Source organism: Bactrocera oleae, chromosome 4 (assembly GCF_042242935.1).
Source record: "Bactrocera oleae isolate idBacOlea1 chromosome 4, idBacOlea1, whole genome shotgun sequence".
Classification (NCBI taxonomy): domain Eukaryota; kingdom Metazoa; phylum Arthropoda; class Insecta; order Diptera; family Tephritidae; genus Bactrocera; species Bactrocera oleae.
This window is the reverse complement of record NC_091538.1, coordinates 73,905,960-73,922,051: the sequence shown is the minus strand read 5'-3', so window position 1 is coordinate 73,922,051 and position 16,092 is coordinate 73,905,960. Positions and strand designations below refer to the sequence as shown.

Here is a 16,092-nt window from a genome sequence, read left to right as displayed (position 1 = left end):
CAAATGCATTTTCATAGCCACATGCGAAGCGTATCATGGCAGCCTTTGCTTAAGGTCTTAAAGGGTGTGTTTACTGGAAAGCAATTTGCGCAAATAAATACTGGCGGCAACTTTTGGACTTATTTCGTTTCGCTCTACACAAAATGCGTATGTGCAGGTCAGCGTGTGCAACTTTTTAGATCCAGATAGTGCCCCAGCAACCGCAGTGCTGGCCACGTGCGGCTTCATAGTCGTTTAATTTGCAACAGCTTTCACAGCCAGTTCACTATTCAACGCAAAAGCTAGGCAGCCACAAAACTCTCCGGAAAAAACATACGCACGCAGTGTAGCGCAGGTTAATGCTGGAGGTTATAGGAGATCTGCCCCTTGAGTGCATGGCGGATGAATGGCGGCCAACATTAAACAGTCCCGCGGATATGGAGTCTCTTAGTTGCATTCGCAGGAGCCCCATAAGAAATTCCATTAAAATGGCGAATCGTAAATTAAATTTTTCCTTCGTTCTACTCCAATTTTGAATCTATGCTGCCTCGCGCCCCAATTGCTGCAACGAAAATGGCGAAGCCAATTAAAGGATTTCTTTTCTGCTTTCAACACATATGCGTTAATAAACGCTCTAATTACTTCGTTGCTCGTGGTTAATCGGCAGGGTGGCTTTCTGTATCGTTTAATTTCACAACATTAGTGCGCCTGAAAGCATGCAATGCTCACTTTGCAGCACGAAGAAGTCTTTTACTGCTGTAGTGGTGAGCCAATTGTATTTATGGACTATGTTCCAGGGCATTGCCGTACACGTCTAAGCAAGATGCTATATGTATTATTTACATTCTTTATAAAAAGTTACGATTTCTTATAACAGTTCTCTTTACAAAAATGTTGAACCAACAGCAGTTGCTGCAACAAACGCAAAATTAAACGCTAATTACAACAGATTCATGGTCATGGTCTCTTTTTTGTTAGGGGGACACTTCCAGTTCAGTTTTAAGCATTCTCACTCGGTAAATCGATCGTGATTATGAAATAAACACCGAAAATTAATTATAAACGTTGAAATAATGTGAAATGGCGAAACTGTCTCGAAGTCATTCTGAGGGTTTCTAACGGTACAGGGCTACAGACTCATTTACCAAAAAGTCCAAAATCCATTTGCTATAACATTCAAATATTATATAGTTTTGTACTTTTAAGATATTGTATGTATATAAGCTAAGCAATCACTTCCACTAAACGCAATGTTCTACTTGATTATTCGTATTAATCTTCGTATTATCTCGTATGTGTGTGTATATATATTATATAATAAAGCAGAATCAATCAATTAGACGTTTTATCCATAGCTATAAGTATGTAGGTAACAAAGTTAACACAAATAAATACTGATCCTTTATATATAATTTTTGCTAAGAAAGCGGCGGTTAAGCGCAAAGTCATTCACAAGAAAGTGCATAAATACAAGTAGAGAATCTTGTTTTTGCTCGAAACCGGCTGGAAAATGCGCAGCTAGTATAATATACTTGTATATATATAAAGCAATAAAAGCGATTCGAGTGTTGGCTACTTAGCTGATTAATATTACGAGAATGGAAGCATGAGGCAAATGGAAAAATAAATCAGAATCAGAATAAAAACTAAGCAGAGAACAGAAATCAAATGGAAACGGAAGACTTTTGTGAGTATGCTTAGAGGTGTGGAACACGGAGGTGATATTGCGGTTTGAGAATTGGATAGTGACTGTACTGGGTTTCAGTATTATTTGGGTGTAGTTTTTGAGAAGTGGCTGTTGTGAGCTGTAAATGGTTGCAGGCAGAATGTTGAGTGGGAGGAATTATGACGAGAGGCTTGAGTGCAAGCAGTTTTTGGGTAGTTTGTAGACTGGAAAATCACAAGAACTTTACATCTTGCTTAGGCTGTGTCGTCGATTTGTATGAGCGCATTTCAAAAATATAGGTTTTACTCTGCGGTTGCAAGAAGCTTACAAAGTAAGTCAACCCTTATAAAAGAATAACAAATTGTGTAAAAAGCACTACAAATAGAATAAAACAAAACCGCCAGAAACGTAACGAGCATGAATAAAATATGAGCTACTATAACAAATAAGAGGCAAGACTGGATTAAATGGGATTCGCAGGACTCTGGAAAGGAGTAAAGTATGCAAACATAATGAGGAAACTGATAACTTCACACAACTACAAACGAGCAAACTAGGAGACAGAGAAGAGAGAGAAAAAGAAATGAGACAAGCGGAAGACACTGTTCAAAAAGAGTAAACGAATATTTTACAAGTCTCAAATTTGAGAGAAAGAGAAAGGAAACGATTCGAATGGAATTAATAAAACGAAAACTTATTCACACGTGACACAGGGTGGTGCATGGAGGAGATAACTTGAGTTAGGGAAATCTCCTCGCATTCTGTCGATGCTATGGAAGTAGGTAAGTAGATTCTAAAACGTGTGGTTTATCGCTGAACAAAAGTGATGAAATGTGTAAATCTGCATCGAACGTTTGGTGAAAGTGAAACGTGATGTCTTCAAAACAAAATTTGTGGTGAGAGGAAGAAGGTGAACTGAAATAGAGCAATCATGGAAGGAATTAAACATGGCGGACCTGAACTGCTCGAGACATCTTGCTGCGGCACCGGTAATCCACCGCTGCGTTGCTGCGCTAGCTCCTGCTGCTGCAACTGTACCCCAAGTATCGGCACCGGCACCGGCGGCGGACGCACACCCCGTCCAGCGCGTTGTGCCGCCGCCACGGCCGTTGCTGCTATCGCGGAGAGGCCTCCCGTACTGCTGCTGCTGCCCGGGCCCCCGATGATGCCGGTACGTTCCGGGTAGTCGGGCACATTAATGATTTGTATGTCTGGTCCATCCGTTTTGCTGCTACCTTGGACGGATTTGTCGGCACTGGCGGCTACTACACCGGTTCCCGTCGTGGACGCTGCAATGTTCGCGGACTTAAGTTCACCGGTTTGTTTGAGTACGCGATAGATTTGATCAATATCTGTGAATTCTGTTCGAGAAATGTTTGGAAATGTTGCGAAATGGTGGTTCGTAAAGTTTTAACACGAAGTAGGTTGGGGCGTGGCCAATTAACGAGTTGGGTTATAATTTTGTGGTTGCGGTGGTTTTGTATTTTGGTCGTTAGAAATAAAGCGAGCATGGTGTCGGTTGCCAATTAGCGTTGGTCGAGTAGATATTTGATGAGTTTTTTAGTTCAGTGGCAGTTTTGCCAAATAAAACGTCGTTTGTGATATAAAAATAAAAATTGAATGATGGGATTATGAAGAATTTGCTTGACGATCGATTAAAATTATAAAAACAAATTTTGCTCCTTTTAACAAATTTGTCAAATACTTCAAGTTTCAGGTAAATAAATGCGTTTTGAGGAATAAAATTGATTACTTATTCATACTTAGCTTAAAGATACTAAAGAGAGTATTGATAATTTTTATTATGATTTTTTTTATTGTGAATTCACAAGAGATTCTAATAAAATTTGGTGATGTCCAAAATCTTCTAAGATTAAAACAAGCAAGGATGTCAAACAATAATCTTTATTAAAGTCGATCAAAACTTGTGAAACTGATGAGTATTTATTTTTAAGGGTTATTTTTTATTTGACTCGAACAGAGTTAAGAATAGCGGGTCCTTTGTGATCTGCCATGCTGTCGAGATGACTTGACTATTGCGAGTTTTAATTTCTTAGGTGAAATAAGGAAATATATGTCCTCATAGCTTATGTGATTTACATCTGATAGTGAAATTTTTATTTTTATGATAAGATTTAAATACTCGTAGGTTAATATAAACAGGGACATATTAAAAATTATAACTGAACTTATAGAAGTAAGTTTAAATCAAGAGGCATGTTCGATGAGTTTCTATATAGACCTTAGAACTGAGTACTCTAATTTATCGCTCTCATCTTTTCTCTCTCGATCGGCTACATGAAATTGTTCTACGTCGTTATGATAAAAGAAATGCTAGTAATTAAGGAAACACTTCTAATGATCAACTAATCAAAACACTACAAAGTTGTGCCTGGCAGAGTGCTCCTAGGATTGTGTTGATTGTGTTGGTGTACTGAATGAACCGACGAACCAAAACACTTTTGCAGCTGCGCAGTGTTATTAATCGAATTAAAAAAGTTTTCTCAAATAAAGCTGTCAGAGCCAAAAGTAGAAGCGCTTTGATTGGTTTCGGTTTTCATCTCGGCGAGTTTTCGTCTTATTCGGTTCTGTTTTTGTTCCGTGTTTGTGTTTGTTGTATTTTATATGATTAAACAACAATAAAATTAGTGAAACTAAATGCCTTCTTTTAAATACAATAAAGAAAACAAATATTGGCACAGCGGCCAGTAGAAAAGACAGCCAGTATTATTTGCTTACGTCATTTGTGTGTGAAAAAAGGTGAAATGAATGCAATTTAAATGAAGAAGTTATAGTCGAAGACCATCTATAGTATTGAAACAATTTTACAAAAAAAAAAATTTGATTTTTCATTTCATTTCGGTTTGAATAATCTTGACAAAACCAAACAGGTATTTCAAAAGCGAGAGGATTACAAATAAGTCGTAGTACTTTATAATCAACTTTGAGGTCGTAAGATCAGTCAGTCGCTCAGTTGACTGTTGATCGCTGGTGGCTTCTTTTCTACTGGGTGGCGCCGTGTGGTACTACGTGTATATAGATATAGATATACATATATATATCTATATGTCCAGCCCGAGTGCCATGATTATGAAATGAGTTGGTTGTATGAGCGCAATTTTAATAAAATTTGGATGACATACTGGCGATTAATTTCAATAAGACATGCTATGCCAATCTAAGAAACACTGCAGACTAGACTTTAATAAATTCGGACCAAAACTATTGGATTATTTATCGATTTGGAAACTAAAGCTCGAAAACTATGACAAAACATTTAAACATAAACTTGAAATTATATAATTTACATATGCTTATATATATATCTATATGCGCCAACTAAAGCAAGCACACGGTTGCATTTTATTTTAGCCTTTTGCTTTCGTTGCAACTTCGTGTTTTTAGTGTACATTTGCACGATTACATCTCATGAATATTTATTTAAATATATGAGTATATATGTATATATAGCGATAATTGAGTGTTGCTTTAGTCATAATTTGGGTTTTGGAAATTTGACATTCAGTGAGCCAATCAACTCTGTTTGTGTATGTGAATGCAGCACCTACGGATGTTCGCAATCAAAACAAAGCAAATTACTCTGCAATAATAATTAGTATGATAAAGTATTCTTCTCGTTTTATGCACGTTATGCTTTGCTGTGTATTCATCTAATATTTTTTTTTTTTTTTTGTTTTGTAATTTGCTGATTTTCATTCGTATACCTAATTGCGCTATGCGATCGATGAACGGCACTTTCTGGCGGAATTTTCGATTTCCGATTGTTTGATTTGCATTGGGCGACGCCGGCAACGCATTCTCTTCGTCGGCCAGTATTTGCTGTTGTTGCTGTGGTGTCTTTGGTTGTAGCGCGAGTGGCGGTGGCGGCGTTGGCGCCCTTATGCCGTCCTCAGCAGGTCCTTGAATATTTCAATTGATGGAATTTTGTACTTAGTTTAATTTCACACGGGTTAGGCTTAGTATTTTTTTTTTTTTAACGGAAATGTCATACGTCTAATATTGCGTGTATTATAGGCAATTTGCCGGGAAGATTACGAACGATTTAAGTGACCTGGTATGGCTCCAGTAGCATTTGCCGCTGTTTCCGTAATATTTTTATGGCTTTATCACACCGACAATTTTACCGACAATTTACACAAACAATATATATAATGTAATGTATACAATATATATAATATAAAAATGTTAATAATTTTCGCCATCTATTCTAATGGATATGGATTTTCATTAAGTGCGCCATCAAATTGTTTCAAATAAGCCAAATTCTACTTATCCATATTTTGTACGGCATTTTTTTTGGAAGATCGCTTAAATCATTCGTTTTTTGTTTTATTTTCCAATATTGAGTTTAGTTTTTAAGAAAACAGGTCGTGCATGAGGTTTGTAATCAATTCAACCGAAAATAAAGCAGAATAAGAAACGAGACAAAATATGCAAGTGTATGTTTTGAGTATAACTGTAAGATATATATTTTTGTGCAAGAATTTCCTTGGATTCTATAACCACTCCTACAAACATGCAACTTTCGATGTTTTTCGAAATCCAATTTCAACATTTTGCTCCTAAGTATTTACAGAAAGTTTGGCAGCGCAGTGACCCCGAATAAAATATTTTACGAACATGAATTTTTTCTGCGCTTTTATTCAAGTATTTGCGCTCAAATTGGCTGCCAAGTGTAATATAACTTCTCGGTCGAGCAGTCCGAGCTCACAGTTTCCACCTTCTTCCGCATCTTGCACAAAAGGAAACTTAGTTTCTTGCGTTGCAAGGCTGCCGTGCCGCCAAGCGCTCAAAAGCGTCAATCAGCAGCAAATCAGATTGTCACAATTGAACAATTGATTTGTCTGCTCATCAAAACTCACGCCGCTAACCCTCTGCTAACAGACATACTTATCTAGCATTATGTCGAGTGTGAAATGGTTGAAGGGAAGTGTTTGAGCATCCAATTGGCGATTCAACAAAGGTGATGCAACGAAACCGAATCAAAGTTGAAGGGAGGGAGAGCTTAACAATCGAATCAAAGTCCCTTTTGTGGCTTCTGGTGTTGCGCCTGAAATCTCTGCTTAACACAAAGAGCCTCTCGAATCGAATACTTGCTTAGATTAGAGGCCTGTAGTCTTAAAAGCAATATTTGCATAAAATATGTTTAAAAAAAAACGTTTCTATATCTCAAACTCAAAAGAAACCTATTGTTACTGGTGTTGTTGTTTTCCACAATTCTACCTCTGCCACTGAGTGTGGGCAATGCAATTTTTTTAATGGCACTTAAACAAAGTAAGAAGACGCTCAAAAAGAATTCGATGGAAATGAGCTTTTGCCGACTGAATGCACCCCACACCACCCGTGCTCCCTCCCGCACCATCTATTGCATGGGTAAATGCTCAGCAATCAATCCGGCACTTGAATGTGTTTTGTGCGGGGAAATTCTTAGGCTAGCCTCATCTTTTACAATTATAATGCAAATAAGAAAGGGCGAAAGAAAAGCGAGAAAGTTGTATCAAAAGCTCACAACAAAGTAGGGAGCGAAGGAGGCAAAACAAATAATGTTGCAATATGAAATTGCAATTGCTCAAAGTTGTCTTTGGAAAAAAAATAAGGAAGATATTGGATTCCGATTGTTTCTTATTGCAAGTACATGTGGCTGGGTAAACAATGAAAGAAATCACTTGCTTTCGCCTCGCGCCGGCTGCGTGGCAAGTTTGCTCTGCTGCAAGACAATGCCTTAGAAATTCATATTTTTTCCGTTTGTTTTTCTTTCTTTCGCTTGCCATCCTGGCTGTTGAGCCGATGTAACGTCAAATATTGCCGGCATATGACAAGGCAAATTGAAAGGAAACCCTTAGAGAGAGGGGAGAGCATTTCGTTAGTTGCAGGCGATGCAAATTTCATAAGTGCATCGATGGGAAAAATGTCAAATGCAATTAAGGCCCTGAATGTCTTTCGATTAAAGAATTGCCTGTGTAAATATTCAAATGAGTATGAACTTGATAAATCTGATTGTAAGTTCCTTGTTAAGTGAATGTGTGTGAGTTTGGAATGGCAGTAATTCTACACATAGAAAGAGTACAGGAACCTTGGCTCAAGTTTTTGGCGCTTTAATATTCTAGTACCTCCGAAGACTGGTGCTCCCCTAATCTACTGGCGCTTTGTTAATGATATCTTCTACGACCTTGTTCTACGTTTTTTCCAAACTTTCATCTATTTAGGAGAGAAAATAAAAGTGGAGAGAAAATAGTCCCTACAACTCCTTCGCCTAGCCTACACCACTCAGTAAATGTGGCTTTTGAAAAACTGATATTTAAGCTCTAGACTGGTTAGACCCAGACTTGCGTTTAGTTACTAATATTAGATGTGAAATATGAGAATTTAGTATTCAAAATAATTAATTAGCCAATAAATAGAAAGTAAGTTAATATAGACGTGGTGGTAGACTAATCTTAGTTGTTGCATAAATTTAATAATTACGAACATGTATGTCTGCAGCTCCAGATCTAAGGCACACTCTGTTATTTGTTGACGGCCGCAAATTTTCGTTGTTTACTTATTCTTACGGGCACTTCATTTTATCTTCTTTCGATAAACTTTCCAGAAAACGTAATTCTAACCTACAATTTGATGTGCACACATAATTGGGAAAGTAACATAAAAGTGGGGTTTGGATATCATTACAGGGCACTCAGCTAAGTAGTAGAGTTTCTAACAAGCTAATTTCAGAAGCTAAGCTATAAATTAGGTTAAACTTGGGGAGAGTTGTATTTTTAAGAATATTTGCCGATTAATATATTGAAAAGAAAACAAAAGAAAAGAGACGTTGCAAAGTTCGAGGTAAAAAAAAATCAAGGTAATCTGCAAAAAATTAGTGTTTTGTGTAAATAATGTTTTGGAAAATATCTGCAGAAGTCAGAAAATATTCGTAACTTTCTGTGAAAAACTATGAAGCTCTATGTGATACAGCCCTGAACCTTCAAGAGAAAACTGCGCCGCCTATTAACTCTAATTCGGGAACCCCAAGTGAGCATAAGCTCTGTACTTTTTTTCTCGCTCGTTTAGTTGTTATTGTTGTATCAGCTTTTGTCAACTCATTCACAAATATACTGTTTTTAGTACAATAATAAACCGCCCTTTGATTACCCCCGCTACGGTTAAGCAAATATTAGTGCAACAATAACAGTGGATGTTTCGGCAATCAACATTGGCAACGTTCAGAACTCACTTTCTTCCTCGACATCGACGCGGTTCTCCAGCTCCGATGTGCTCTTCTGTCGCCGCAGTAGCTTCTGCTTCGGCTGGCAGCGGGGCAGTTGAGATGCGCAGTCGCCATGAGCGTTCAGTTTGCAGATGCGGCAGCGTAATCCCTGACGTGTGTGACCTGTGCCAAAAAGATCGAGAGGTGTGCTTTAGAATAATTAACGGTGGTGGTGTTTTATATATGCGCATGCGTCATGACTTACCTCTTAATATTTGGGAGCAGACATCGCAGGCGGTTATCTTCTTGTATGTGTACTCCTGCAGGTGGTGGCTGCCATCCTCGTTGGGACGTAGCGGTTGTGAGGATGTGCCGGCGGCTCCATTGCGCCTAAATTGTTGAGCAAATCACAAAAAAATGGAAGCTAAATTACTTAATATGTAATATAACATACTTGTATGTTCGAAAACTACGCGTCTCGCAGACGATTGGACAAATGAGTGTGAATAAAGCGATAAACAAGTAAACGGAAATGAAGACAAAAACTTTGAAAAATGCAATGAAACATACGAGTTTAGCTTAGAACGCTACATACTGAACCAATACCAATCGAAAGCAACATATAATGAAGTCGAAATTGATGTGGAGTTAAAAAAACAGTTGATTTTGAATAAAAGGTTCGGTTAAAGCGACTCTCAAATTTCATGATTATCAATGCTCGTAGCAATCTTTTCTACTTTTCATTTCCAGTGTAAAACTTGAGAGCAACCAGAAATTTATTCATCTTCTTCAAACATCATAATCCAGTAACCCAAAAATTGTTATACAAGTATGCTTCTAAGTTTCAAAGAAGTAGTTGTTCGGCAGAAACCTCTTTCAATCTATATTTACATCACTCACAAAATAATAATAATATATTATAAGGTTTCCATGCCATTCCATTCATACTTAATCCTGTCACATATAAATATCTCAAGGCAGGGCTAAACACATTTGATAAAGCTGAAATCGAAGCTCCGAAATTCACACTCAGGATACTGAGCACTTTTACGGAAACAATCGCTCTCCAGGGCAGTGTTCATTTTTTGACGATTGACATTATCAAAATTCACCTGATTTCAAAAAGTTTTCCAAAGTATGTGCCTTAAGAACACCCGTTATAAACTTCATTGGAAATATTTGTTTTACCCTTAAAAACGGTGAGGACTTGAACTTGTAACTTTGTGTGCTATGTTACGTATACGCTGTGACACACAACGCAACTCACGCGTGCACGTATGCGACGTTGTTTTTGTTGTTTGTGGCAACTGTCGGTCACAGACGATCGATCAATTAACTTGCAAACTGAATGGGGATTTTAAAACGAGGGATGAGCGAGAAAATAAAAGCCAATCACATACTTACAATATATTGAATTAAACGAAAGTGGCAAATGGCAACAACAATATGAGAATTGTAAACAATAACAATGCGAAGTGCAAAAAATGTAGCAAAGAGAAACAGCGCGAAATAAAAATGAAACAGTTGCAGCAGCGCGAAAACTGTCACAAAAACGGCAACAACAACAACAACGCTATCAGTTGCAGCAACAACAGTGGCAATGATAATTGTTAAACTGACAAATTGGCCAGCGAGTTGAAAAAAGTAAAGTTGAAATGTGGCGCTTTGCCACCGAAGCCACCGCTGCCGCCGACACCCGTCCATGGAGCAGTGCGCACGGATATTCCTCGAAAGCATGTAAACGCATCGGTGAATGCGAAATGTCATTTACTTGTATCAGTGTGCGCGCGTGTGTGTGTGCTGACGATGTGTTTGCGTGTCATGTTAACGGACAATATCCAATTACTGATTGCCTATCTGTGCTCACACATACACATACACACATTACCACATACATATATAAATACATAATGCAAGTGGCAACAGATCAACGCATTCGCGTGTGTATTTGCATATGTCTGTATGTGTGTGTGGGGAAGCTCGTTTGCAATTGCTACATTATTGACATTGCCATTCAGCGTCCCGCTGCGTCTCACATACATGTGTGTATTTAATGCATGTGTGTAAGTATATGTTTACTAAGCCATTGTGCATCCTCAACGCCGATTTAATCGGAATGACTCGGCAATATTTTTACCAATAATTTCATATATGCAAAAAATAAAAATTCTCCCGCTCTGATTTCGAAGTTGATTGCTTTACTCTTTTACTCTTTTTACATTTCAAAAAGATGTGATAATAAATTGTTTAAGGGCATAAGGCAAAAGAAATTAGTAGTTTTTGCATAATGGATTATTAATTAAATAGTAGGAGGATCCAGTTAGTATAGAAATCGCTGCCTGAAATAGACCCGAACTTTTAAGAAGAACGAGAATTTAATACAATTGGTCTGCAGTTGGGAGACTTAATCGGGATGAGCTCTTTGCAAGTTGATTTGAATATTTTATGTTTTTTTGCTTTTACGCTGCAACAAAATTTTTTTAAAATTAATTAATTCATTATCTGAAACAGTTGCCAAGTGAAAATGACAGTTGTTGCGTAAGTGACACAATATAATTGAATTGAAATTTAATTTAATTGAATAAATTAATTTTGCATCATAAATTTACACTTCGTTGCTGAACATCTGTAGCATAACTGTTTTCCATATTAAAATTGTTGTACAGAAAATTTTGTAATTTTGTAATAAAGAATTCTGAATTTAATAACTCTTTTAAATCAAATTAAAAATGCAAATAGTATATACGTTTCTGCCGCGCGCACCGTCTATACGCACACGCTCTCATCCTCGAGCATAATTGTAACGCCGCAGCGAAGTGTAAAAAATATTTCATTTCACTTTCGCTCAACACCCAAAAGATCTTGTTTTCATTGCCAATTACTTTCATACGCTTCCGCTTACATGAGCAATAACAATTTATTTAACCATAATGCTCGCACACACACACACATGCACCTGCGGCAGCGAGCGCACTGCCGCTGCCGCTCGTGTTATTTACGCTGTGTAAATGTGTGCGCAAAACAATATTTTCTGCATAAACATGTCTGCACGTGCGCTTGCTTATCATTAATTTGCTGGCATTTTACGCTCCATGCACTGTGGCGTATACGCAACCAATTTCGAAGGCAGTTTATTCATTTTGCATTACTGCAGACACTCACTCATACTAACTAACACACACATACATGCACAAACACCCACGTCCTTCCGCTGCTGACATGCTTTCCATTGTTGCTGTTGTTGTTGTTGCTGTTACTGTTGAGCTTTGTGCTGCTCATTGTCGGCATAATAACGCTGTTGTTGTTTGTGCTTGTGTTTATTATTTTTGTAATTGTTGCACGCTTTTGTTGTTATTGTTTGATGTCTTCTTCATTTTCATTGTTACCGCAATTTTCATTTTATGTATATGTTGTTGCTTTTGTGTTGTTGCAAAGTAGTAACTGTAGTTTTTTCTAGTTAGATTCGCCTTGTCCGCCGCATTATTTATTCGCCGCTCTTCATTCACAAAGCGCATTCCTAAATGCCTACACCAGCGCGATCTCAACCGATTGCACACGCACGAGGCACATGGGCGCATATGTGTGTGTGTCTGTGCTGATGTGCGCTCGGTCATTGGTCCATTTCGGTGAGTCCGTTCGTCTGCGAACCAGTTGCTAATTCCGTCGACACTACTGCTAATTGTTGTAGTTGTTTATACTTTCATTGTTGATGTTTGCATTGCATTGTTTGCTCGTTGAATTGGAGCTTCGGCAACGAAATATGAATACGCTGCCAAATGCGTATTTACAAACTCATTTACCCAGCAAAAAGCATCAAGACTTGATGCGAGCACGTTCTAGTCCGCAACTACTACGAATGTCATCCACAAGGAAAATCAAAGCACGTATTTAAACTATTTGTATATCATCTTATTACGTTAATTAAAGGCAATACTTGCGGTTGAATCAGAATTGCCGTTATCATATCGCCTAAAGCGTCAAAAAATCATCTCTGCAAAAAGCAGAGTTGAAGTTATGAAATAGAAGTACGAAGCGTTGACCTTTCCATCGAATGTCGTCTAGTCTCTATCAAATGGAATGTCTTGTACTTGACACCGTTTGCACACAAATACACACACTCATATACAATAATCAAATAACCCGATGTTTACACAAATTCTATGCGCTTCTAAATTTATTACGTTTTATTTGCCAAATGGCAGGCAATAGCACACGCACATGCACGCTGGAGCGGGTTGTGCACACACATAAATACATAAGATTCTTATGCGCCTTTGAATGTATGTGTAGGCATATGCTGTTTTGGTTTGTTGTCTGCCTGGCGTACAGCCTGTTTGTTTGGCCATTCATGCGCGTTTTGTTATCCAGCAATTTGGGTATTTATTTGCAACTCTCACTTGCCATTGTAGCGGTAAAGTCCCAGATCATTTAGTGATATTGTAGTTGGAAATGAAAATTCAAACATTTAAGCACACAACTTCACACAACATGGAACTCATATGCTACAAAAAGTTTGTGCATTATTTCTTGGATTTTCGTGCTTCCGCGTAAAGCGACAGTGATCTGAACTGCATTTTTGGGATCTTTAAGCATTACCGTAACAATATATTGGAAATATTAGAACAACAAGCTAAAAGTGAATTCACTATATTCTTTATGTAAAGAAAATCGATCCATCCGACATAGTGGGAAGCTATATGCATTAAATTAATTAAATGAGTGCAAAATCTTGAGAAGACAAGCTCCCAACGACTGAATTAGAACCTAGAACTTCAAGGGATGCAGTAAACAATCGTTAACAGCCCGCACTGTCTACCCGAAAGCAATCTACGGTCTTGCATGAGCACAGAACAACTTACAACTTGCCCTGCTCTCTCCATGCTTTCGAGCACCAGTCTCCTTGGGGAATGCCACGGCGACTACACATTCTATCTTTAGTCTAAATAACTAGGCCGATCGGATTGTGGCAAAGCTTCCACATCCAAAATAATAGCTATAAAACAGCAATATTTAAAGGAACTCAAAAGAGAAAACGCAAAAGACTTAAGTAAACTTGCAAAATATTTTGAATGAAAATGTGAAAAGAGAAATGAATACTATGACGGAATTATTAAATATATTTAGTATATGCTTAACATATAACAGAGATGCCAGTATAATTATAGCAAATTCTAAAGAAAAATTAAGATTTAAAAAACAAGCGACGTTGGGGACGTCGGTTAGCACACATGTACCATCCACAAACATGAGTTGTGCATGAATCATGGCTACAAAAAATTCAAAAGAAATGCGAAATAGTTCAGCATTTGCAAATCTCCTTTTCTAAATGATGGTTAAATAAATATATATATATCTATGGAATATATGTACAAGAGGTGGGTGTGTTGGAGGAGTAGAATCTTTTCGTAAGAAATTTGTGGTAGAAGAGGACGCAAGGGTAGGTCTACTGAAATATTTTAAAATTTTTAGTAAATCGCTTCAGTTGGATAAATGGGTAACTGTTAATGTGTGTCTAACTAGAATTTAGGAAATAACTTCCAAAATTACATACATACTTGTGGTTTTTGTTTTAATTTTTGTTTTATGTACAACTAACGACATAACTACTTAAGCTACATACTAAGAGACTCGTGGACGGACCAAACCCGAATGGAACTAAATACTGGATGTTTTACTTTTTTTAATTCACAAGAATTCACACGTTATTGGGAGGAGTCGAAATGGATGTGGACTACAAGCTTGCATACACGAGTGGGGATTGGGTAGTTAACAGAGGTATGAGCTACTGTTAGTTATATGAATTTATATGATTTCGTTTTGGTCTCAGTCAGTTTAGAATACTTCGAGCAGCACATATCGAGCTTACCTTGGACCACCGCTTCCCATGTACGATTGAATTTAGCGTTTGCAAAGTTAGTAGAAATTGACCTAAAGGGTCGTGCAATTGCAGAATTTCCAAAAATAATTGACCCTGATTATTTTATAAACTCCCGGTTGGCGTTTACGAACAAGAAAATGTAAATGGCGGCTCTCGGCTTTTCGCAAGGGATAGAAAACTTAAGTACAGTTGTGCCTGAAAGGTCTACGGGAAATAGTATGTGCCAGTTTTTGCTTGCTGGCTTGAGTGCAATGCATCTCTGCATGTGGTGGAGCTTCTGCTTGGAAGATTTACTGCAGATACGTCCTTACAGCTCGTAATATTAATTTTTTATTCTATTGAATAACGGAGAACCAAAAAGAGAAGCCATCTGCACGTTATGCAACATCTATTCGCATAAATCCTTAAAGCAAGCAAAATATATTTTCAAATGCAGTTCTTTGTTTGTTTGTTGTTGTTAGCGTACGCATATACATATGTGCACATATTGCTCGTATTTGCTTGAGGCAAACAAACAGACAACTCAAGCAGTCGAGTAAAAAGCAAACGAAAACTCACATATGTACATACATATGTATATTCTCACGAAGGCGAACAAAATCCTAACAAAAAAACAAAGGAAAAATTTAAAAAACTTTTTCGGGAAATGCGAAAACTTTTGTGATTTACTTTTGCTCCTTGGCTTCGGTGCTTCTTCATTCTTCTGCTGTGCCGCCCACATCGCCTGCGCCTCGCTCGACCGAGTCCAACTTTTAAGTGCCACCAACTCTGCGCCACTTTTTCATATTTGTCTTTTGCTTTGTCTTTCGAAACTGGCGCACTCCGATCTTCGCTCACCAATTTCCGTGAATGTCTCGTTGACTTCCCCCTCCCCTTACTCGTACGGAACTTAATATTTATGTTTGCAATTCAACATGTTGGATAATCCGTCTTTCCCCCTTTTTGTTTAACGGTTTGGTGTCTGACTCCAACGTGGAAACTTTATGGAGTTGTTAAGTTTGCTCCAAAGTGTTACAACAAATAGGAAAGACACGGAATATATTTTGAAAAAGGCTCAGCACTTTCCGGTTTTTGGTTCATTGACGTGCACATATAAATAAATACCATCAATTGCAGAAAAATACCCTTCTTTTGTGTGATAGCACCTTTAGGATATATTTCGTGACTTGTAAAATTTTTGGTTGAAAGTGTCGAAAATAGTTGGTACTTATTACCAATTATTTTTTTCAACTAAAAACCAAACTAACAACTTTTAAGAAGGTAAAAAGGGAGCTGCTAAAAATTTGAGCTTCTAATTTCAATAATTTTTGAGTTCGAAAAAAACTGTAAATAGTTTTTTGTGGTTAAATACAGGTTTTTGAA

At 37.6% G+C, this 16,092-nt stretch overlaps 1 protein-coding gene across 1 annotated transcript in view; it reads right to left on the bottom strand.

The window, feature by feature from the left end:
* Positions 1-16,092, bottom strand: part of Stacl (SH3 and cysteine-rich domain-containing protein) — a 174,678-nt gene that overhangs the window by 29,267 nt on the left and 129,319 nt on the right. The window contains 4 exon segments of the mRNA XM_070108710.1: positions 2,602-2,934; positions 5,371-5,565; positions 8,880-9,035; positions 9,118-9,242. Of these exon segments, the coding sequence (XP_069964811.1) occupies positions 2,602-2,934; positions 5,371-5,565; positions 8,880-9,035; positions 9,118-9,242 (809 nt within the window).